Here is a 23,824-nt window from a genome sequence, read left to right as displayed (position 1 = left end):
CTCCACCTCAACGACAGGCGGAAGTTAAGTTGACAGAGTTTCTCCTGTCGACGTAGCGCAATGTAGACAGCGTGCTAAGTCAATGTAAATTATGTCACCTTAAGTAATGTAACTCACGTAACTTAACTAGTGTAACTTAAATCAACTTACAGCATTAGTGTAGATAAGGCCTCAAAACCATCAACATTGACACCTCTAGCTGGGAAGATGCAGCTAACAGTCTATGCTGGGGGGCTGCTCTGCAACAGGGAGCCAGAGGCAGAGGAAAGGTGGTTGAGAGAGGGGAAAAATGAAGAAAGCAAAGAGGAAAGCACAGCAGGCCTCCAGGTGCTAATAGTGTGCTGGCTTCATTTTATGGCCCTGTGCATTACACCTGTATTAACTATGGCAAGCACTTTCACTCAAGAATTGGACTCTTCAGTCACTCATGATGCTTTGGCATGACACAGTAATTGAATTGTTTTGGTGCTTACACAACCATTTTTCAAGCTGGAAGGGTGCCATTACATTACCATATATTGTGTGTTTGCTGGGTTAGGCTCAGCCATTGAAAGAGTGTTTTTTGCCAAGTAGTTTCTCAACAAAAGTTAACTAGATATCACTCAGGCTTTCATGTTAGTTAGGGCAGTCATGTTTGGAAAAGTATTAAATTTTATAAAGTGGAAAAATAGTAAGAATTTTACTATTCTGAAACAGTTTAATCAAATGCAGAACAAGAGAGACTGAACTTGTTTTTCCTATTCTGCCTCCACTGAGACTCCCCCAAGTCAAAAAGATGTGTTGTAATTTGTAATTGATTGAGAAGAGTAAAAATGCAGACCCAAAAGAGCTTTTTTTTTTTTTTGGTCAAATACATTCCCACCATCTTCTGACACTTGTCACCACAAGAAGGAACTTAGGTTAATTGAATGTCTGTGGTTTAGAAGCTTGTACTCAGATTGACTAGTTAGATAAAAGAGTAGATGTAAATGTTTTCTCCATTTTGTGGGCTCTTCAGGAAAAAAAAGTAATATTATTGGTAACATGAAGCAGTTATCCAGTTTCAGTGCATGTGGTAGGTCAAAATTGAAATACCTGGAAGATGGAACATATCATTCAGCATATGCTCCTCCGTGCGCCTCCCACAGCGAGTCTGCCAAGGTGGGGTCCTGGGGAAGCCAGAGGTCCTGCACGCACCCCCACTTCACAGTCAGACATGACTCTCAGCCAGCCAGTAAAACAGAGGTTTATTAGATGACAGGAACACGTTCTAAAACGGGGCTTGTCGGTCCAGCGACTGGGACCCCTCCGCCGGGTCCATTCTGGGGCCCAGCGAGCCCGACACCCCCGTCTGCCCTCACTCCTAGTCCCCAGCCAACTCCAAACTGAAACTCCCTCCAGCCCCTCTGAAACTCCCTCCAGCCCCTCCTCCTCTGGGCTTTGTCTCTTTCCCGGGCCAGGAGGTCACCTGATCTCTTTGTTCACCTTTAGCTATTTCCTTGCAGCCCACCTCATAAATGTCCTTGTCCTCAGTTTTCTCTCAGTCCTGCTGATACTTCCTCTGGTAGTGCTTAACAGTCCTTTCGTATCACTGATACTCGATCAGCATTGACAACAGAGGAGGCAGAAATGTTGCGGTGAAATATGCTGCAGCACTTCTGCCTGCCTATTGTGCCCAGAAAGACACTATACTGGTTGTTTGAAGGTAAGTTCTACTATTAATTAGAATCATTTATTAGAAATGTGTGTGTAAAATATGCAAATATTTATATTAAGCCACTAATGTTAGTTTTTTGTTCACGTTGTTTTAAGAAAAACATTAAACTACTGAACTGTACATTTTCTACGCAAATTGTTCGAGTGCATAACAGTATTTACCTCTCAAATCTGTGGAAGATATATTTTTACTCATGCATAAAAACAGCAGAACCTTAAAACTTGAAACTTGCATGTTGTTACTCTTCATTGTGGAATAGTTACTGTCAGGTTTTTTGGTGTTTTGGGGAACAAATAACTCCCATAAAAATAACATTTATAAGTGACTTTAAATATGGATAAAGTTCACTCCCATTAATATGAAATTTCTGTTAAGTTTGTCATTGTGTGGTTGCTGGTGGAATTATCAATTGGGGTTTCAACACTCTGCGAAGGCATGAGTAGGTCATAAGACTGAAAATATAAATTCATCCATCGTAAATACTTTCAATTTCTTGTGACCTTTTTTTATAAAGGTTTCTTTCCAGACTGTTTTGAAGCATTGAGACCTAACTAAAAGTGATTTTTTTGGTGGCAAGTTTGGGGATTGGTTTGGCCAATTTTAAGTTATCAGAGTATGAAAAAAAAATTAAACGCAAAAACAGTTAAAATAACTAATGCACAGCTGCAGTTTAAAACGAATTTAAAGGAAAAAATGGACTAGTAGCTGAGTCCGGCACAGGGTAGGAGCCACCAGCTGGGTCTTCCCCAGTTCTGCCTTCTGCCCTACAGTGATTTACCTCTCTGCCGGAAGCCCTGGGCACCCAAAACATAGTGCTGGGGAGGGTCACATGACCGCTCTTGTGGCTTCCTTTTGCTTCCCCATCACAAAGTCATTTTTCTGCAAGGGACATAAATTCTGCGCATGTGTAGTGGCACAGAATTCCCCCAGGAGTATGGAATAGAAACTGGCCCACTGTACCCAGATTCCCTATTAGCTGTCCAGTTTGGTGTTAGTCAGCAAGGCAAATTGTCAAGAGGGACTTCAGCATCTGGGTATGTTGCAAAACCTTTCTGTTTACACAGGCTTTTCCCAAAAGCAGTGATTAAGTGGGGAGGATTTTTTTGGAGTGGGGTGGGGTGGGGCAGGTTGAGTGTGTGAGAGAGTTGCTCATTTAGTTTTGTTGACTTTTTAAGTTTTATTGATTTATAGTTGTATGGTTGATTTTCAGCTATGGAGTAAGGGTAGGATTCTCCCTCCCTACATGCTAGCCACATTTTAAATTTTCAAGCATCATTTAGAAACATATAGTTCAATACACTCCCAGTGATCTATTATCCACAGATCATTGGCATACTCAACCATAACAGCTCCCTGTTCTTAAAACATACTTGGGAGCTCTTAAATCTATGAATTATAAGAGCTGCTGTGGTCTGTTGCATTTTTTCATATCTAGGGAGTTTTTAATCTTCAGATATTGTCATGTGTAGTAATTTGGAACTGCAGACAGAGTACTGTCATTACTTTCTTTCTTTCTGTTGGATGGGGCGGGGAGTCTTTTTTTTTTATAAATAGTCATATTCTAGTGCAGCATTTTATTTACATTCAGCTATTTCCAAGCATCCAGCATAGAAGATGGAGTTAGTTGGGCATTTTCTGATTAATCCTTTTGCTTCCAGAAAATGCCGTTGCTTCAAAATTAAAGCTTTCTGCAGGAATCCATGTCAATTTCAATGAAATTACATTTTAAAGATAAATAAAACGAAGCATTTTGCTATAGTTAAAAACGAATGTGAGACGTTGGACCCCAGAATGATTTATAGAAATATACTTATGAGTGTAAATATGACATAACTGGAATATGTTTTATGCCAGATATGCCATGTAACATATCTTTGCAAAGGTTATGTTCTACTGAATGTATTCATCCTATTCGTATGCATGTATCATTTTTATATCTGAAGTTATGAGCGTTGGCTCTGCTTGTATTTAAAGTGTTTGCTGTAGGAAGCACATAAGACAGATTTGGTCAACATAGTATGAAGGGGTTATTCAGGTAATTGGGAGTACTTAGCTAACAGTAGACCCTGGGAGACGCCAATCTACATCTGAGCTTTCCTGGGAACGTTGAAACCAACATGTAGACAATGGCGTCGGCCTGTAAAGAACTGAATCATGCATGGACATGTGACTTGCCCATGTGACTCCAAAACTCCATCTTGTAACTGTGATTCTGCACAGGAGAACACAAGGGGTTTTCACCCACAAGAGAGAGACCATATAAGCCCCTGGAAACCCTTCCCATTTGGTCTTCAGCTAGCCTCTCCACCCCAAAGGGATGCCTGAAAGAAACTGGAACAAAGGACAGTAACTACAGGGTTGTGAGTGATTGCTGGACCTTCGGTCTGTCTGTTATTACTTGGAGCCACCTAAATCCTACTTTTTATATTTAATAAAATCACTTTTTACATATTAATTAACCCAGAGGAAGTATTAATATGGGGGGGGGGGGACAGCTGTGCATATCTCTCTATTGGTGTTATAGAAGATGAACAATTTGAGTTTACTCTGTATAAGCTCTATACAGAGCAACACTAATTTATTTGGGGTTGGATCCCATTGGGAACTGGATATCTGAGTGTTGGAGACAGGAGTACTTCTTAAGCTGTTTTCAGTTAAGCCTGCAGCTTTTGGGGGACATGGTTCAGCTCTGGGTCTGTTTGTAGCAGGCTAGCGAGTCTGGCACAGCCAGGCAAGGTACTGAAGTCCCAAGCTGCGAGGGAAAACAGGCTTAGAGATAGTCTCAGCACATCAGGTGGCAGTCCCAAGGGGGTTTCTGTGACCCGGCCTGTCACAGAATTTTTTGAATTTTTGTTGTTGTTTCAAAATTACTTAATATAAAATAAATTTTGAAATTATATTATACACTATAATATATACAACAAAAACTCTAAATCTGAACAAAACATTTAGATTTTAATGAAATGGAGCACTTGACCCAAAACTAGTCTTTTCCAGAACATTATGAAATTTTTTGTTTGTTTTGTTTCAATTCGGAATAAAACCAAACCTGAAAAATCACAGAATTTCCCACCAAACAGAAATTCCGATTCCTGCACAGCTCTTGTAAAATAAATAACACACACCTAATGAACTGCACAGTTTTACTGTTATCTTCTGCTTTACTGGAATGTGTACAGAAAAATGTAGCCTACACTTCTAAGTAATGTCAGAATACAGTTTGCAACTATAGACCGTGGTCAATTAACTTCTTTATCTAAATCATCTTGTTTTGCACAGCGCATTAAAAAATGGTTTGAATCCCTCCTTGTACTATATAGAACTATGCATAAGAATGCGACATTACTAGTCTGTTTCTTTGTGGTTTGATGGAAGATACTGTAAATACACCTCAGCCAGGCGCCTGAGGTAAATTCTGATTAATCTCTGAGACCAGGGCTCCATAGAAATAATTTCACGGGAGAGAATTTAAACAAAGGCCAAAATTTAAAAAAATAACTGTTTAAAGCTAGGCTTGTAATCCACAGTCAGGCTCCTAAATCACTGGCTTGATTTTCAAAAGTGCAAAGTACCCAACAGCATCCACGGAAGTCACCATAGGTGCTGGAACTAGGAGTGCTGAGGGTGCTGCTGCACCCCCTGGCTTGAAGTGGTTTCCATTATATATAGGGTTTGCAGTTTGGTTCAATGGCTCTCAGCACCCCCCTATAAAAATTGTTTCAGCACTACTGGAAGTCACTGATATTTCCAAGTTGCTCAGCAATTTTAAAATCATATCACTGAGATTGCTAACATTAGGCACCTATTTTTGAAATTCTTGAGCTAGGTTAGTAAATTAGTAACTAGAGTTTTCAAAATGTATTGCCTCCACAGATCACAACCCATCTTCTCCACTTCTTTGGAGTATTTGCATTTTCTGCCCTAGTGGACAAGAATTGAGGGAGAAAGGACCAGACATGTCTCTAACTTGTCTCTGTGCTGAACTGTGCGTACATAGTGGCAAGAGGAGCCCTTTTAGGATTCTGCTTTCAGTGGTTGAGTTCAGTATGAGATTTGATGGTCAGACCAATTATGTGAAAGCAAGTAACATATCTCTGGCCTTACATGCACTTCCATTTTAAATATGTGGATTTATTGGTACATCCATCTGAAGGAGATTCTTTCTTTAAAATTCCTAATCTACTTTCTAGTTGTAAATAATTCACACTTTTTTTTTCTTATCCTGCTAGTTCTGTTGAATTTCTATATGTTGACTTGAGGCAGGTTTACTGTGCAGAACTAACTTACGGAGATAGATGGGAGGCAAGAACATACATTTCTCTCTCATAAATTCAAATTTGTCCTGAAGGAAAAACTTGAATTGAGTTGTCTTCCCAATTAGAGCAGTGTATTCTATGTGAGAGGTGTGGTTATGAAAGTCTGACTTGGAGAACAGTGGGCTATACTTTGGTGTGTTTTTTCCCTACAAACTTCAGACTTTAGGTAATTCAGTGTTCTCTCTCTCAGAAAAAGCTGACTAGGCACTGAACTATATAAGCTGATATCACCTTAACTCCTGTCATCTTATCTTTTGTCAAATATTCTTACATAGCAGCATTTACTCAACATATGCATAATGGCAGGGTTTTTATTGTTTGGGTTTTTTAAATTGCTAAATTGTTTGGGTGGGAATTAGAAATTTGATTCTTTCTTGTTCTTGCTTTATGCAATGTGTAAGGCCTTGGCTACACTCAGGACTTCACAGCGCTGCCGCTGTATGTACTCCACCTCTCCGAGGGGAATAGCTTGCAGCGCTGCGAGCGAGCGTGCAGCGCTGCAGGCTCTGATTACACTGGCGCTTTACAGCGCTGCGCTCGGGGGGGCGGGTGTGTGTTTTCACACCCCTGAGCGCAGCAAGTTGCAGCGCTGTACAGTGCCAGTGTAGCCAACGCCTAAGGTTCTGTTGAATTTGATAAGGTTTGTATGCTCTTGGAAGTTTGATTTTATGTATGTTTTAGTATACAACGGAGGGTTTAAATTTGATTAATTGTCTTGTATGTAAGTGTAGCCCATCTCCTTGATAAAAATGTCTATTTTTATCTCATTATAGCATCTGATAAGCAGGGCAGGATTAAGCTTTTGTGTGTCTGGCTCCAAACATATTTGTGGGCCCCCATGCAGGCAGTGGAGCATGGCATGGGGAAGTCAGTCTCCAGAGTGAGGGACCAGCCAGGGGCAATGGGGCATGGCATGGCAGGGCCCTCCCCGCTCCGCCTAGCCCAGGGAGAGGGCACTATTTACAAACCTGCAGTTGCTAGATGCACAGTGGCCCGCCTGGCCCTGTGGTGCCAGCATGCCCCTTCCCCTCGGGGGCAGGCCCATGCCATGCCACACAGCCCCCACATCCAACACAAACACCCCGAATCCCTATGGCCAGAGCCCCCCCTGCCTCCGGACCCGTTATGCCCAGTGCCCCTCCAGACTCCCTCCACAAATGCACAGCACCCTGCACAACACCACCTCTGCCCAGTGCCCCCTGCCCACAGCCCGCCCAGAACCCCCCACAGAACCCCCACTCCCTAGTGCCCCAACACACACATCTTCCCCACCCCCTCACAGCCCAGCACACACACACCCCCAAGTCCCCTAGAAACTCACTCCCCCACGCCCTGCCTCCCGCCTGCACTCACCAGCCCTGCTGGGAAGCGACTATGTTTGCCAGGCTGAGCTGGCGGTGCAGCCAGGGCTGGTCCAGGGGCTGGGAATCACTCTGATCCCTCGGGAGTGGCGCGATCAGCCAGGCCAGGGCCTGCCCCGGCCGCGCTCCCTCAGTACCCACTTGCCTGGCGGGGCCCAGCCAAGCCCCCCACATTGTCCCACCTGTCCCCAAACTGACCGAGACTGGCCAGGCTTCTGCACCAGTCCCAGGTGACTCACTTCTGGGGAGACAGGCAGGGCCCCACAGGTAGTGGGAAGCAAAGACTGCCCGGAGCTGGAGGTGCACTGGGGTCTGGCAAGGGGGCAGATAGGAGCCAGCGGGTGGGGCCAGAGGGCAGAGAGGAGCCTCAGCTGGGGTGGCAGGGTCTCGGGGGCAGTGCAAGCGGAGCAGGCTGGGGCCCCTTCTGAGCATGGGCGAGGCTCCATGGCGCCACTGGCGCTATTGTAAACCCGGTACTGCTGATAAATTACACTTGAATACCTAATATTGTTACAGCTGCTGTCTTATAGCTTATATCAAGGGCACCTACAGTCTCAGGCACCTCTTTATACTTAAATAAATCTAAATAATAAATGAATATGCTTTGTATTTGTAGGCACTTGCAGATCAATTTGAAGACAAGAAAACATTGGTATCTGAACGACTGAAGATTTTCTACAGTTGTCAGGTGCCTCCACACTGGGCCATAGAGGTACAAGCTAATAATATGACATTTATTCTAGATACCATCAAATTATATTTGATATTGCATGCTATCTTGTGAAGTACCATGTCCTAGAAGCTTCAGTAGAAACCCACTGTCTGATGCATGTTACCATATATAAATTGGAAAACTTGTTGGAAAAAATTGGATTAACCTAACAATATAGGAATATGTAGATTTTTTTTAAAGAAATTAAATTCTAGAAATTGTGCAGCTTTTTTATATACGTTTCTATCATACACAGAATTGACTGCTTGCTTAGAGATGTTTGCTTGCAAAACAGCTTTTCTGTATGGTCTTTTCCTTTTTTGCTTTAATGGAAAATGGAATAATAATTCTTCAACAGAAAAAGGAGGAAATAGAGTTAGGGTGTTCTACGGTTACCAAAATACCATAAATGAAAAGGGATGATTGCCATTCTTAGGGGTCTGCTTCCTGTCTCTCCACCTACCCATTAGTGAGGTAGACCAGGTCTTATAGGAGGTGGGTCATGGCCAGAGTACTCTGGGTCAGTGGGTGAGATAACCCTGTTTGTTTCCATTTTCCACATAAGCTTGAAGTCCTCGTATACCTCAATAAGGTTCTGCCTCCTAGATGTTGGCCTTTCACTTTGGTCTAGACCCACTCCCCTTCTCCACTATGTGATGGATTTTCTTAAGAATTCCCTCTTTTCCCCTGTGGAATCTGATACCTCATCCCACAAGAGGACTGCCAAAGCTGAAGCACTCTTATTTTCTAGTTGTGCACCTTCTTTTTTTGTAGAATGAAGAGGGCATTTTTTTCCAGCACATTTTAAATTTAAGCAGAAGGTCATGCTATTTGAAAGATTTCAGACTGTGCTTAGTCTTATCTGGTATTATTATATTTAACCCTAAACTTGAAAATTATTAAAATAAGGTTCAAGGCTTTGAGGACAAAAGATTTCCCTAAATCATGCATTTTATTTACATTTAAATGTTTCCGTTTTATGAAAGTTTTTCCTCTTTTGATACTATGCATACTATCTTAACCAATCATCATTTCTTCCAGTGTTCCCCAAATTATTCCACATATAATCTTTCAACAAACATTTCAAATAAACACAATCAAACCTAATTTTCATTTCCAGTTGTCAGAGTAAATGTGGTTTCAGTCCAAGCCAATTTTCTAAGTCAATGTTAGAAATGCTAAAATAGAGGTGTATTATGGAAAGTGTGGCAGTCTTAACTATAGTCATTATCTCTCTCTAAATTTTACCAAATTTGACCCAGAGAGTAAATTAAATTTTAAAATTTCCTGTATGTGGAATTAAATATTTTCCCTAAATAATTAGTATCCAGATTAAAATAAATACTTTGTAACATATTTAAATTATATTATAGTATACATTTATGCAGAAATACTATTGCTGTAATAAGATGGTGTTATCACTACCATATGTGTATGAATACTTGTCAAATTGCAGAGGCTATAGATCCCAATCCTGTAGTGAGATGCTCACAGGTGGATGCTTGCACCTGCATAGAGCTCCACTAAATTAATTGGGGCTCCGAACAAGCTTAGGGGGTTTGCCTCCATTATCTCGTTGCAGGATTGGGGCCTTACTTAGTAAATTTTTATATGTTTCAACAAAAAAAATTGTGTATTTTATATATGGTAAGCAAGTTTATAATTTCTTTAAAACTGAAGGGGATATTGTTATATTAATCTCTTTAAAAAAAAAAAACTTCAAAGTCTAGAAAACACAGCTTAATACAGGGGTGGGCAAACTTTTTTTACCCGAGGGCCACATCTGGGTATGGAAATTGTATGGCGGGCCATGAATGCTCACGAAATTGTGGATTGGGGTGCGGGAGGGGATGAGGCCTCCGGCTGGGGGAGTGGGCTCTGGGGTGGGGCTGGGCATGAAGGGTTGAGGATGCAGGAGGGTGATCCGTCTGGGACCGAGGAGTTCGGTGCGCAGGAGAGGGATCAGGGCTAGGGCAGGGGGTTGGGGCATAGGGGAATCCAGGAGTGCAGGCTCCAGGCGGTGCTTACCTCAAGCAGCTCTCAGAAGCAGTGGCATGTTCCCCCTCTGGCTCCTACACGGGAGCGCAGCCAGGTGGCTCTGCACGCTGCCCCATCCACAGGCATCGTGGTTCCTGGCCAATGGGAGCTGTGGGGGCGGCCTTTGGGGCAGGAGCAGCGTGCGGAGCCCCCTGGCTGCCCCTACGTGTAGGAGCTGGAGGGGGGACATGCTGCTGCTTGCAGGAGCCATGCAGAACAGGGCAAGCCCTCGACACTGCTCTCCAGCTGGAGCGTCAGAACGGGCAAGCCCCAGACCCTGCTCCCCAGCAGGAGCTCGAGGGCCAGATTAAAACATCTGAAGGGCCGGATGCAGCCCCGGGCCATAGTTTGCCCATCCCTGGCTTAATACGTTAGTTTAAAATGGAATTACTCATTTGTAAAAGTTACATAAATATTGTATTGCAATGCTTCTGCTCTCAAATCTGTGTCTTACCTTTAAGTCAGATTTGTATGGCTGCTCAAACTGGACTGATGTGCCTTCTGGAAGAAGCTCTCAATTTTTCCAATTTTTTCCACATAAAAATCATTTATGGAGATTGTTACATTGTGTGGACAAGTTGACTTTAAATATATTTGAAACAATACAGAGGAATTTTTATTAGGATGATTTGTCAGTGATGAACAAAATTTAGAAGTTTGATTGGGATTAATCATCCAGAAGTTGTACTTTATCCAAACTTTATCCCAACCTCATTAGTCTTGAAAGTTAGGCTACAAATTTCAGGAGAAATGTTTCTCGTATTTTTTGTGTGTTTTCTGTTCAGGCCAGAAATGCCTGTAACATCTTTTCTAAAAATGATAATGAACATGCGTCTAACTTTTTTCTATTATTTTGACTTTCAGCGACAACTTGCAAGCTTACTCTTTGAACTGGGGTGCACAAGTTCAGCTCTACAGACCTTTGAGAAGCTGGAAATGTGGGAAGCTGTAGTAATCTGCTATGAAAGAGCAGGACAGCATGGGAAGGTGAGAGTGTCTTATTATCTGAGCTGAGTTTCTTGGATTTTGTTATTTATATTACAGTAGCACCTAGAAATCCTGTTGTGCTATGCACTGTATACATGTATACACATACAGATACAGAGGTGTTCTGTATTAATATAAATAGATATCAACTCACCCAACTTTTCTCTATTTAGCAGTTCAAACAGTGGCTGATTTATTGTAGGTGTCATGGCAGAAGTGGGTCTGGAGAAGGTATTTGAACTGGGAGAGGGTAGTACAGGTCAGCGTCCATGCACAAGGAGAAGTGTGTGAAGAAAATATTTGTGGGAAAATTGGACAAGCAGCAAATGAGTTTGGCATCATTGGTAGAATTGAGAGGACCTGTGGTTGGGGACACTGGGAGAGGAATGCGTGAGTGAGAAGTGGCTTTGGAGGTGAGAGCAAGAAGTTTGAACTTGTGTGTGTGAGAGAGAGAGAAGGGTGATGTGGTCCTGGCTATGGACAATTAAGATTGTTTTGTATGGTGGGGTACAATGTGAGTGTTACAGATGTGGAGGTTTAAATAATCAAAATGGGGAGTTGCTGAGGGCCTGGACAAGAGTTCTGACTGTAAAAGGAGGTAATCCAGTTATAATTCCTACTTAACTTTAGTTCTCATTTAACTGTAGTTCAAACAGACATATGCTGTACATTTTGTTTTTAAAAAGCATAGTTTTAGGGCATCATTAAGATAAAGAAATCAAATACTCAAGTCAGGAAATGCAGTTTTAAGACTGAAAGTTCCACTTTAACTCTGCCTCCTTGGTTGTTTCTCTGCTGAGGTTTCTCTGAACTTCTCCCCATTGACCTAGCACTTGTGGCCAGCAGTGGGAGCACTAGTACAGGCCAGCCAGTTGACATTTACTGCTTTCATTGTCCATAGACAGGACCACTCTCTCGCTCTCTCTCTAGTTCACCAAGGAATATGCTGATGACACAGTAGTATAAAGCTGCTGGTGGCTAGTCTGTACTAGCTCTACCTGTTGCTCACACCAATGAAAATGCACTGGTGCTAAAGCACTGATGGAAGGAATGAAAGAAAATGCTTTCTGGACATGTTGCCTGTTTGCTTATACCTTTAAATGTGTTCTGATTATGCTAATATATCCGGGTGGGAAGATTGATAACATAGGATTCCATGATAAAAACCCTGTTTTCAGCATGTAACTTCCTGAAAGGTGAAAGCTTTTCCTCGTTGGTCTCTTAGCCCCTTACTCAGATCTACTGATACGTGGAGAACCTATTTAAAGCCATACATCAGGGGCCAGTGGATGGACCCCAGACCGACAGCAGGCTGAGCAGCTCAGCCCACTGCTGGCCTGGGGTCCTGGCCGCTGTCCCCGCTCAGCCTTTAGCCGACCTGGATGGACGGAACCCTGGGCCGGCAGTGGGCTGAGCGGGGCCGGCGGCCAGGACCCCGGCTGGCAAGGAACAGCGGACGGAACCCCAGACCGGCTGAGCGGCTCAGCCCGCTGCCAGTCTGGGGTTCCGTCTGCCACCTCCGCTGCCGGTCTGGGGTTCCCTCCACCGGCCCCTGCCAGCCGGGGTCCCGGCTGCCAGCCCGGCTCAGCCTGCTGCCAGTCTGGGGTTCCGTCTGCCGGCACCTGTAAATGTAAAATGTATTACTGGCACCCGAAACCTTAAATTACAGTAAATAAATGAAGACTTGGCACACCAGTTCTCAAAGGTTGCCGACCCCTGCCATACATGGAAAGACTGGGCTTACATTGAGTTAAGGTTGCAGAGGCAGTTGTTCGCCTTTTTATATAGAATTGTAACTTGTCAATTAAAACAAATAACCTAAATTTCTTATAATGCCTTATGTAACTTTTTCCAATTATACTAGGCCAATATCTAGATCATGGTAATTATAAACTGACAGATCTGTGTTTCACTGCCAACTGCCATGTCACATTATGCATGCCTTGGGGATACTGTGCTACTATGAGGACTCTTTCAGTACAGTAGAGAAATAGAGGTCAATATTTTCCATTTCCTGGAAACACATTCTGTTCTAGTTAAATTCACCAACTGCCCGTAGGGAGTTATGAAAATGGCATTCAGACAGAATATCTGACACAGGAAACTGCTTTCAAAATTGATGTTTGTAAAGCACTTTGAAAATATAAAATGCTATATAAGTGCTAAGTAGCAACAGTACTGAAAACAAGGTTAGATCCGGAGCAAAACGACAAAAAATAGAAACATTTAACTGTAAGACAAGGAGTGAGTATATTTGTGCTCATTATCAAGAGAGCTTTATTAATGTGAAATATGCCTATTAAAAAGACACCGTAACTAGACTTGTGGAAATGCATGAGAATCTGCTAGTGCAAAATATTGTCAGTGGATGGAGCAGCCTCAGAGCAAGCTGTGTTAGACAAGGCTTTGTACCTAATTCTCAGGATTGCTATTGTAAAACGAGAGTAATGAAAAGCTGAAAAAACTTACAAAATGGTCAAACATTAGAGAAAGTTAAGGGGGGAATACTAAGCACTAGAGTCATATCATGCTCCTTATTTCTACTTTTGAATTCTTGGTTGACAAAAAAGTTACAAACATCAACAATGCAGATACAGAAGTGAATAGGTAAAGTAGTGCCACAATTAATATTGCAGCATATATTAGATTCGTGTATTAGATCCAATATACTTGAGAAAAGCCTAAATGATAACTGAGGGAGTGCATATAGCAGCATAAAAATTGCTAAAAGCAAGAGGTTACTAAAGTTTACTAAACTGTTTTCTGGTTTTTTTTATGATTATTGGATATGATTCTACTTGTTTATTTCATAATATGAATATAATTAGTGGAATCTGGTATCCTAAAGTGAGCCAGCAAAAGAGCAACACGATGCCAAGCAAGGAGCAAAACAGGACATTTATACAAAAAGAGCAATTTAAGATGTGAACACACAGTGTGTTGATAGTTACTGACCTTGTCATTCCATTTTTTTCACTTGTTGCATTCCTCCATTGGACCTATTGAAGAGCAGACACCGATCTTCATGGATGTGGTGAAAAAAGTAGGCTGAGGACAGGGGCCTGAGCTTGTCAGTATTACTGAAAACTAAAGAGGGGCATTTGTACCAAGTGGGAATGTTACTGGGAGCATAAATGTGGGGGAGGGGGCCATAGCTATAGAAGCTAAGGTGGTCCATTGACCTTGGAACCTCGAATAAGGCGTCTGGTTTAAAAAATATCCCCCTACCCTCCAGTGCCTGCCCTGCGCCCACTCTTCCCCTTCCTCTCCCCTTTAGCCAGAGAACTGCATGTTTTGCCAGCTGGCTAATAGACCTACACCCACTACTTCCTCTCTGCTTTGCCCCCTCCACGCTGCTTGGTATGTGTCGAAGGCGTAAATGAAGGGCTGTTAGGAGAAGTGTTCCCTCCTCAGCTTCTCCTGCATTAGTTCCAGCCATTGAACCCACTGTGGTTCACTAGGGGTCAGGTGAGACATCAGAGGAGAGGGCTGCTAGCTTGGTTCTTAAGACATCATCAGGACAAGACACTCTTCCCTCCATCATCAAGGCTTGGTGGGAACTTGTTTCTTACCCTAAATTGGGTATATTTAAAATAAGATGCCAGCCCAGCTCCTCATCCACCTTCCCCAGCCTTTGATTTACCTGTGAATTTCCACCTTGAGGAGTGCCAGTGTAACAAGCCAGTAGATGCTTGTGAGATGGACACTGCTTTGGAGGAGGGGAATTGCTCCCCCTAGGACAGATGTATTTGGGGACAGAGTGGTGGGGAACCTGCATAGGGACTGGCCCCCCTGACCACTTTCCATGTTAGGGAGAAGCAGGAATGTGGTGAGAGGAGGAGGAGGTGTTAAGGATATTAGAACATGAAAAGTTCATGAGGGGATTCCCTCATGTGCAGGAGCCCTAGAATGCTGCTTCCCCTTCTTCCCCGGGTGGGAAAAGCCAGGAACAGAGCCCAGCTTTGCAGCTGCAAAGGCAGCAATCCATACGTCAGTGATCGTCCTTGTCACCACAGAAGAAGTCTGTGAATGCAAAACCACAAAACATTACAAATGTTACTTCATGCAGGGAAACAACAATAGGAAGAGCTGGGAAGTCTGTTTCACCCTCTTATTCTGACTGCCTATGCATTACGGAGACAATGTGGGTGAGGTAATATCTGTTATTGGACCAGCTTCTGTTGGTGACGGAGACTAGCCTTTGCACTTATACAGAGCTCTTTTTCAAGTCTGGGAAATGTACTCAGTGTGTCACAGTTAAATACTCAGGTAAGCTGTGGAGTGGCAGGGGGGAAGCGATTTCCAGCCTGTTCGTGTCCTGACCCTGCAGACTCCACAGCAGCCCCGCGGGCAGCGGCTTAGCAACCTCTTCACCCGCCCTTCCCTGCTCTGTCCCCTAGGCACCCTCCGCTGCTGAGCCACCTCTCTGGACAGGTTCACTGAAGCCCCTACAGTCAGTTCCCTGGGCCCTGGTGCACAATGCATCCTTACGGCTTAACCCCTTCCTGCCCGCACTGTAGCCGGGGGACAGGAGGTGGCTGGGTTATGTCGGTGGCCAGCAGCAGCTTGGAAGTGTTAGCTGCCTTTCAACACTGTGTGGGCAGGAAGGGACAAGCTACATCCAGCCACTGGGGGATGCAGGGGGAGAAGAAGAGATGAGCTCTGCAAAGACACAGGCCAGATCATCCCTCCCCCCTCCTCCACCCTCACACACCCACAGCTGGAAGCAGCTCCCGTCCCCTCCCTCCCGCACAGTGCTGAAAGGCTGCTGCTGGCCACATTCTGGTGTGAACCCTGGCAGAAATCTGGTGAGAGGGGCATGTGATCCTGTGTCCCCCCCCCCCCCATGTGTTGCCTCGGGAAGACGCAGCACCAGGTACCAGGAGAGACGGATCCGTCCTGGGAGCCCAGCTAGGCATGGATGGCGGAGAGCGCTGGGCGGGGAGGGTCGGGTCAGACACACACACACACACTCACACTCACTCACTCTGTACAGGATGTTACCTCCTCTTGTAAACCCTAAAGTCTTAAAGATAAGAAGGTAAATAAAAAGAATCCAACTACACAGTATTTCTTTTTAACAGGGTCTCAGTCAACTTGATGTTAATTTGAACATTTGTACTGCATAGTTGAACTTGCCGTTGAACTTGCTTGAATATGAGTAATTTTGCCAGGTGTCCCGTATTCAGCATAGGGAAATATGGTCACCCTCCCAAGGGAAATGATGAAAATTTCATTTTAGCATATATTTAAAATTAGATAGTCCAAAGCACAAAAATATACAGCATTTAAGACTGTAGTATAATGAGTGAGTGACGGAGACTCATGAATGGAAAGAAAATAGGGTCTATAAAAGGGAGAGAGCAGATGGGTAGACACACAGGACATTTTGAGGCTGAGAAGCCTATTTCTGGGACAGTGTTAAGCTTGGTACATGGGAGTCTATGCAATGAGGATCAAAAAGGAATTATCCCACTTGTGCATTTCTAGCTACCAGAATATTCTTTGTTGTTCTCTCTCTGCCTACTTAATACTCTGTTTTCGTTGTAGTATCCCAACACATCAAGTGCATGCTGTTATATCTTTCTTCGTGTTTTAAATAAGTGTTTAGTGAACTGAGCTCTTGCTTTCATTCCAGTTCAGCTTAGACACTTCTGTCCAAACCATTTAATTATAACCAAATCTTGTTTAAACCAGCAATATTTATGAAACTGTAATTTTAGTTTTATTTACCATGTTAAATTTAACCTTTTTCTAAAGTTAAATTTAAGAAGATTTGTGAAGATAAAGAAAAGTCGCTTGTTCTACGGTTTGGGAACATGCTCAAAATATATTTTTCAAAAGTTCATTTTATTTAGATTTCATGGCTAATTATGTAACATTTCAAGTCATTATTAAAATTTTATTTAACGATTAAGAATTATGAAATGAATCTCTCACATAGTGATTACACTTCATTTATCTAAATTATGGTCTTACCAAGAGAAAATCACCACTCAGATCCACATGAAGGATTTTGCTTCCAATATTTTTCTTTCTACAGAACCAGAATTCCCATCAAAGAGCAGGATACCAGTTTTTGCTCTTAACAAAAATGCACAGCATAATGGGAAATCTTGATTTAAAGCATTATCCAGATTTTTATGAGCAAACAAACTAATGATTTTTTAAAATCCAGATAAATTTGTGACTTTGTGATAAGAATCATTTGCATTAGTCCTGTGAAAATTGGAGGAACAAAGAGAGGATGAAAAACCAACTGCATAATATATATGGGAGGAGAACAGACAAAGTATTGTATATTTAATTAGTCTGTTTTATCTCCAAGCTGAAATATTTATGTTGGCAATGAATCCCTGCAAATTCAGGCCAGAACATACTGGTTTTGCGTACTTACATGTAAAATGTAATTAGTGAATGGCTGGGCTGTTTGTGTAGTGTATAACAGTACTAGGCACTACCATACAGAGACCTGGGTTTGGGAGTGACTTACACAGGATGAGGTAAAGGAGCAGCATGCAATGCCCTTTTCACCTCGTAGCTGCTGTTCACAGCAGAATTTCAGTCTTGTTTAAAAAAAAAAAAAAAAAGTGCCTGTACTTTCAGGTGCTGCCTGCTATGACTGCAACTATTTTAATTGTGTGGTTCTCTCTGTTCTAGAACAATTAATCTTTGAGTTCAGCTATCAATATTTATTCATTTAATCACAGTCATAGAAATTAGAGATGGGAGGAAACATTGTTTATCTAGTCCTTCCCTCTGCCAGTTCAGGGTTCTTTATGAAGATATATTTTTCTCATCCTTTGCCCAGTCTAATAATAAATATTTCAAGTAATAGAGACTTCACAGCTTCCTTTGGAAAACTGTTCCACTGCTTAAGAACGCTTACAGGTCAGTAATTTTTCCTGAGATTCAGCCTACAATTTTCTGCTTCTTAATTTGGTACCATATTTTCCAATTATATTCCGATACTACCCTAAACAATTCCTCTCCCTTCTTAGTGTTTATGCCCTTCCAATATTTGCAGACTGTTATGTTTCTGCTAAATCTTCACTTACCATAGATGACAGCAAGAATGTCTTGTTAATATATTAGAGATGAAAAAATTCACAACAAAGTGAAACCCTTGAAAGGGCTCTTTCTTTCTGAAGATTTCTGATTGGGCTCTTTGAACTTTATTAATAGTCCAAAATTAACCTCTATGCCCAAGATTGAGTAAGGGGCTGTAGAAGACTGCACACACATCAGCCATTTTTTCTGACTGAATTCCCTAGGGATTATGCAAATATGGGGAAGGAAAATAGCTTTCATTAGAACAGAAGAGGGAAGAATCATTCCTACATGAAGATCAACAGTGCAGTTGCCTTAGGTAGATGGAGTGACATACTGCAGGGGGATGTGATTAATAATAAACTGCTCAAACTTGGCTCTGTGGCAGGATTTGTTGGATTTAGCCATAATCTTATATGGTTCAAACTGATCCTTTCAAATAGAGAGCATACACTGAGTTGAATTCTGTATGATGCTGCTAATATCTGTGTATGTTATGTGTTGAGGTTACATGTGGGAGGGGGGAAATTTAATTTATTTATTTATTGGTGAGACTAGGGAGGGGAAAGTATCTTTTTGAAACTTTGAGGTTAGAGAGAGACTGTAACCTGGCACTGAGGAGAGTAAGGCAGAGTTATAAAGGGTATTGTAGACAGCTCAATTTTAAAAGGTCTTGTGGGAACTCCAGCATGTATCCTCTCTTCCAAAAGCCTGCAAAACCTCTGAAGCTTGCTTTTTAAATGCTTACTTATTTCTGAGTGTATTTTTATTTCCTACATTTAGATGAAAATATAGCTTTTATTTGTACATTTTGTAGAACAGTAGCAGCCACAGCCAAGGGGGAGTGAAGAGAGAGGTAACATAAAACATGTTGGAAGCATTGCCTACAGACAGGGCAAATTAGAGATCAGAAAATGGAATAAACATTGAGGATACCTCATGAGGTGATTCAAACAAAGAAGAATACAAGAGCAGGCAGGGCCTGTCAGTAGCCTAATTAGTAGCGGCAGTGCGGTACCATGTAGGAGATAGAGATTGGATTTCCAGAGTTGGTATTTGCTCGTTGGGCAAAAGATACGGTTGAGGCATGAAATGGGGAACAGCTATTTGCAGCTTTGACTTATTGACTCTTTTCCCAGTACAAAGAAGTAAAGGTTAATCCCATTTTGACACTGAGGTGCTCCCAGGTTGTACATATTTCAAAATTTTACTGGAGAAGAATTCTCCTTTTCACATAGTCGTCCTCTGTTTTATCTCCAAATAGTCCCCTGCTTGAAAATGTAAGAGTTTGCATTTCACCTTGAGTTCTTTGAAAAACAGTTTGAAAAAATTTCATCTCTGAAATTACTTCATTTTACCGCACTAGAGTTGCAATAAAAATGAATATGGCTTTAGGATTTAACATAAGTAAATCATGCCTTAAGGTTCATGCAGACATGAACAGAATTTTAATAACAGCACTTAAATGTTAGTCTTTGGGCTTTACAAGATGTAAAAGAACTTATGGAGCATTTTTTTCACAGATTTATCTCTGACACAGACTTTGTTCAAGATATTATTTTGTTTTTCAGATTTCTTGACTTTTCTTAGATAATGTAAAAAACTGCTAAGGTGTAAAATCTGAGTGACAATGGTAATATATGGTTAGGTTGACCATGGATTCTCCTATTAAGGGGCTCTGTAGAAAGGGTTCGTCGGGGTTCGTCCCTCTCCGGGGCAGCCGGCACCCACACCGCCTCCCTTGGTCCTGGCCCGGCCCCTTGGGGAATCAGTCAGGCCGCAGGAGTCCGGGCTCAAGCCGTTCGGCAGGGGGCTGAGCACACACGGATAACAACTAACAGATAACTAACCCAGGCCCTGGGTCAGGGCGGGGCAGTAAAGAGACCAAGGCTTAGACCTTCAGGCAGGGGCTGAGCAAACACAGGTAAATAGCACACCCAGGCTTCAGGCTCCGAGCGGCTTGGGTGTCTGGCCTCTCCAGCAGCTGCCTCCTGAGTGAGCTCTGGGGTTGAGCTCTTATACTTCCTGTCCAGCCTCTGACCCTCTGGGGGGCGGGCTTGGAGTGCTCTGGCTCCGCCCACCCTGGTGTCCGGCGGAGCTCGTCCCTCTCTGGGGCACCAGGGAACCACACCACCTACAGGCTCATTTCCTTTTTGTTTTTATAATAGGCGGAAGAAGTCTTGAGACGAGAGCTAGAGAAAAAGGAAACACCAGGATTATATTGCTTGCTTGGCGATGTTCTTAAAGATCACCAGTACTATGACAAGGCTTGGGAGTTATCTAAGCATCGCAGTGCCCGGGCCCAGCGCTCCAAGGGCCTCCTCTATCTTCGCAACAAAGAGTTCAGAGAATGTGTGGAGTGCTTCGAACATTCGGTGAAGATTAACCCCATGCAGGTTGGGAAAGAAAAACAAATATGGTTTTTAAAGTTAGCATTTTTACTTTTTAATTGTGTTGTGTTTTTAAATGTATTTTTCAAAATTTAAAAACAGGTTAACTATGTTCACAAATGGTCAGAGTAACAGTTTTAACTTTATTAATTTATTAATGTGGTAAATATTGATGATCTTCAAGGTGTGAGACTAAGAGCTTTGTCTAGAAGCAGCATAATAATGGACATGTACAAGCTTTCCTATGCAGGCTTTCTGCCGAAATTGAGACTTGGCTTGTTGCATCCCCACTATCCCCAAAATGCCAAGACACTGCAAATGAATAGTTGTTGCTAAATAATTGTGAACATGGTCTCAGACTAAGGCAATAAAGGGCGGGGCGGACTTACCCCATCTTAAGTTTCTTCTCACCGCCAAATAGTCCAGATCAGAACTTTCAGTGTCCTCATGTGACGCACTTCTAGAAATGATAGTTGTACATAATTTTACAAGTTTTATACTACTTTACAAACATTTTATTCTTTAATCTATTTGGCTGAAGTGCTGTATTAAAGCGCAAAAGTTTGCAAAAGGCAACACAGTAGTACCGTTATGGTATAATATATAAAGGTATTTCTCACTAACGTATATTCTTAATCTAGCATGATATTTTTTCATGTAATATAGTTCCCTAACTGCAAAACAGTATTTCGTGTGCATTTAAGAATATATAAATTTTATAGGCTGCTTAGAAGTACTTAAAATAGAGATTATAAATTATAGAATCTTAACACTATTACTCCCTCCTTTTCTGCTGGCAAAAGATTTTTAAATACAAATATATTTATAAATTTGACTGACTGTCTTGCATCCTAGTTAAAGAAAATGGACCATATAGATATTTTCAGTAGAGAATCCTGCGAAAGAGAGTGACGTGACGTAATAAGAGAGTGGTAGGAACTAAATCACGGGAAAACCTACGAACTGGAGTTGTCTTTATACCAATATGGAATGATGGGATTACATGGCAGAGTTGGTGACACAAACCTCTCTGGAAGATCCTGGCTAATTGCACTAAAAATGCAGTTGATACACTAATGAATTGTTGTGTATTAATGAATTTGTGTAATAATTAATTCTCAGTATTGACTAGAGACCTGGAAGTGTTTACCTACTGAGGAAGCAGCTTCTGCTGCAATTTACTACTATTTTGGGTAGTGACAGGGTTATGGGAGCTGCTAAATCCGTTCAGATTTAGAAACATTTATGTTGATGTTTCAGTTTAGAGCTGAATTGTGTCTTATAGCTATTACCTTGTATTGGAAATGGATTAGAACTGCCACTTCCCAGCAGGCATTGTGCTTCGTAGATGACTCCTAGAGCTCCTTAACAAACATGGGGAACACACCCACTGCTCACACCCCATTAGACCTTCCTTGGACTCATTTCTTCTGCACATCTCTTGGCTGGGTAGTGGTTCTAGACCAACAAAGTTTTTGCTCTTGGATGAGTTTGAGGATTTTTGGCTATGAATAGGCCTGCATGAACAGCACAAACCAAGAGTGGCATCTTATGGCCTATCCCTCCCTCTGTCCAGTAACTAACCCCATTCTGGTCCTTTATGAAGAGATCTGCAAACCAAACAGATAAGCCGGAAATGTCTGGGAAAGCAAAATGGAGCTTCCCAAGCAACAAAGATCCATCTCTTGGTTCAAGGAGATAGAAGTACATTTGGGTTCTTCTTACAAAGCCAACCACAAGGAATAAGGGAAGAGTGAGCACCATCAAAAAGGCCTTGATTTGCTGTGAGAATAAGGGGATCCTGCAGTTGGAGAAAAGAGGGTACTAACAGATACAAGCAGTAAAGTAGTCTTATCCTTTAAATTCTCCAGATTATGATTTCTGGTACCTCTGTCATCATTGTGTAACCAAAAGCTTTAAAAGAAGATCCCAAAGAACATGAGAAAGAGGTTGGGAAAAGGGTACATTTGGGAGAAATTTGGTCATATGGATAGACAGAATTCAACCAAGGGGAATGCCAGGCAAGAAAAGCAGTAGAGATAATACCACATCTGAGTTTAAAAAAAAAAGGGGGGTGGAGGCGTTGGACTTCATCACTCAGGGGTGAAAGCGAGGAAGAGGAAAACACTCCAGAGGCAGTGTTTGTATCTGTGACTGACTTGAGCCATCTCTGTGAGTTAGCAAGAACTTTCATAAATTGAGATGATGATGAGGCTGTTAACTGAGACAGGAGAGAAACACAGCAGAGCTGCATTAGAACGTTTTTGAAAATTAGAAATCTGAGGTACATCGAGGATGTAGGAAATAAAAAAAAGACTTTGAAAATGTTGCTAGCACAGTAAAAGAAAACACAGAGAAAGGTGCAACATTCCAAAGAGTTGATTGAGAATCTCGAAGAAAAAGATTAATAGACCCTGATTATTTTACCCACAAGCTAATTAGCAATTTGTAGTAAACAAAGCACTTAACTGTTTAGGCCAAACTAGGTTTCTGATTGAGTGTTCACCTTATTTTCTGAAAAAGTTATGTGAAAATAAAAATGTATGTATTAGTGCAGTGGTTCCCAAACTGGGGTTTGTGAACCCCTGGGGGTTCATGAAATGTTACAGGGGGTTCTCGGGGGAAAAATTCCCTAATGGCGGACAGAGCTGTCCTTAAAGATCCCAGGCAGCACAGGGCCAGCAGCCCGGAGCCCCAGGAACTTCCAAGAGCTATGCAGATCAAAGCAAGCCTATCTATCACACTGAGGAGATTTAAACTTCAAGACTCCTATAAGAAATGGAAAGGGAGGTGGATTTTTTTTTTTTTGCTGTTTTTAAAATTAAATAGGCTGCTAGTATTGTTTTTTAAATTATTATGAAGAACAAGTTTAAGCTTTGTTGTAACGTGCGTTGTTTGCTTGCACTGCTCAAGACCTGAATGTTGTGTAGGAGGAACTCTTTGAGTTGGCTTCTTAAGTACCTTCATGATGTTTCACATCTGATACTCCTTGATGAAACCTAGGAGCCTTGTCTTATAACAGGCTTAATCAAAGTGATACAAGCTACAAAAGTGAGATCTTGGAAGACTGTTGCCGTTTTCATAATGTAATAAAATACTGTAATGATAAATAATAAATAGTGTGTAATAAGCATGTCATAAAAACAAATTTTATACTTCCAACATCACTGCTTTTATACTTTATCCTCGGGTAAGGGAGAAAATCCTTGGAAATATTCATTTTTAGGAGAGGGTTCATGAGACTTGACATTTTAGTTATAGGGTTCGCGGGTTGT

The 23,824-nt window shown here is 42.0% G+C and overlaps 1 protein-coding gene across 4 annotated transcripts in view; it reads left to right on the top strand.

Annotated features, from left to right (window-relative positions):
- TTC27 (tetratricopeptide repeat domain 27) overlaps positions 1 to 23,824 on the top strand; it is a 170,283-nt gene that overhangs the window by 104,274 nt on the left and 42,185 nt on the right. For all 4 annotated transcript variants that reach the window (XM_034764918.1, XM_034764919.1, XM_034764916.1 and 1 more), the window contains 3 exons: positions 7,990 to 8,085; positions 10,987 to 11,109; positions 20,328 to 20,555. In XM_034764918.1, the coding sequence (XP_034620809.1) occupies positions 7,990 to 8,085; positions 10,987 to 11,109; positions 20,328 to 20,555 (447 nt within the window). The remainder of the gene's footprint in view (positions 1 to 7,989; positions 8,086 to 10,986; positions 11,110 to 20,327; positions 20,556 to 23,824) is intronic.

Source organism: Trachemys scripta, chromosome 3 (genome assembly GCF_013100865.1).
Source record: "Trachemys scripta elegans isolate TJP31775 chromosome 3, CAS_Tse_1.0, whole genome shotgun sequence".
NCBI lineage: Eukaryota > Metazoa > Chordata > Testudines > Emydidae > Trachemys > Trachemys scripta.
The sequence above is the reverse complement of the archived record's forward strand: the minus strand, read 5'-3'. Positions and strand labels throughout refer to the sequence as shown.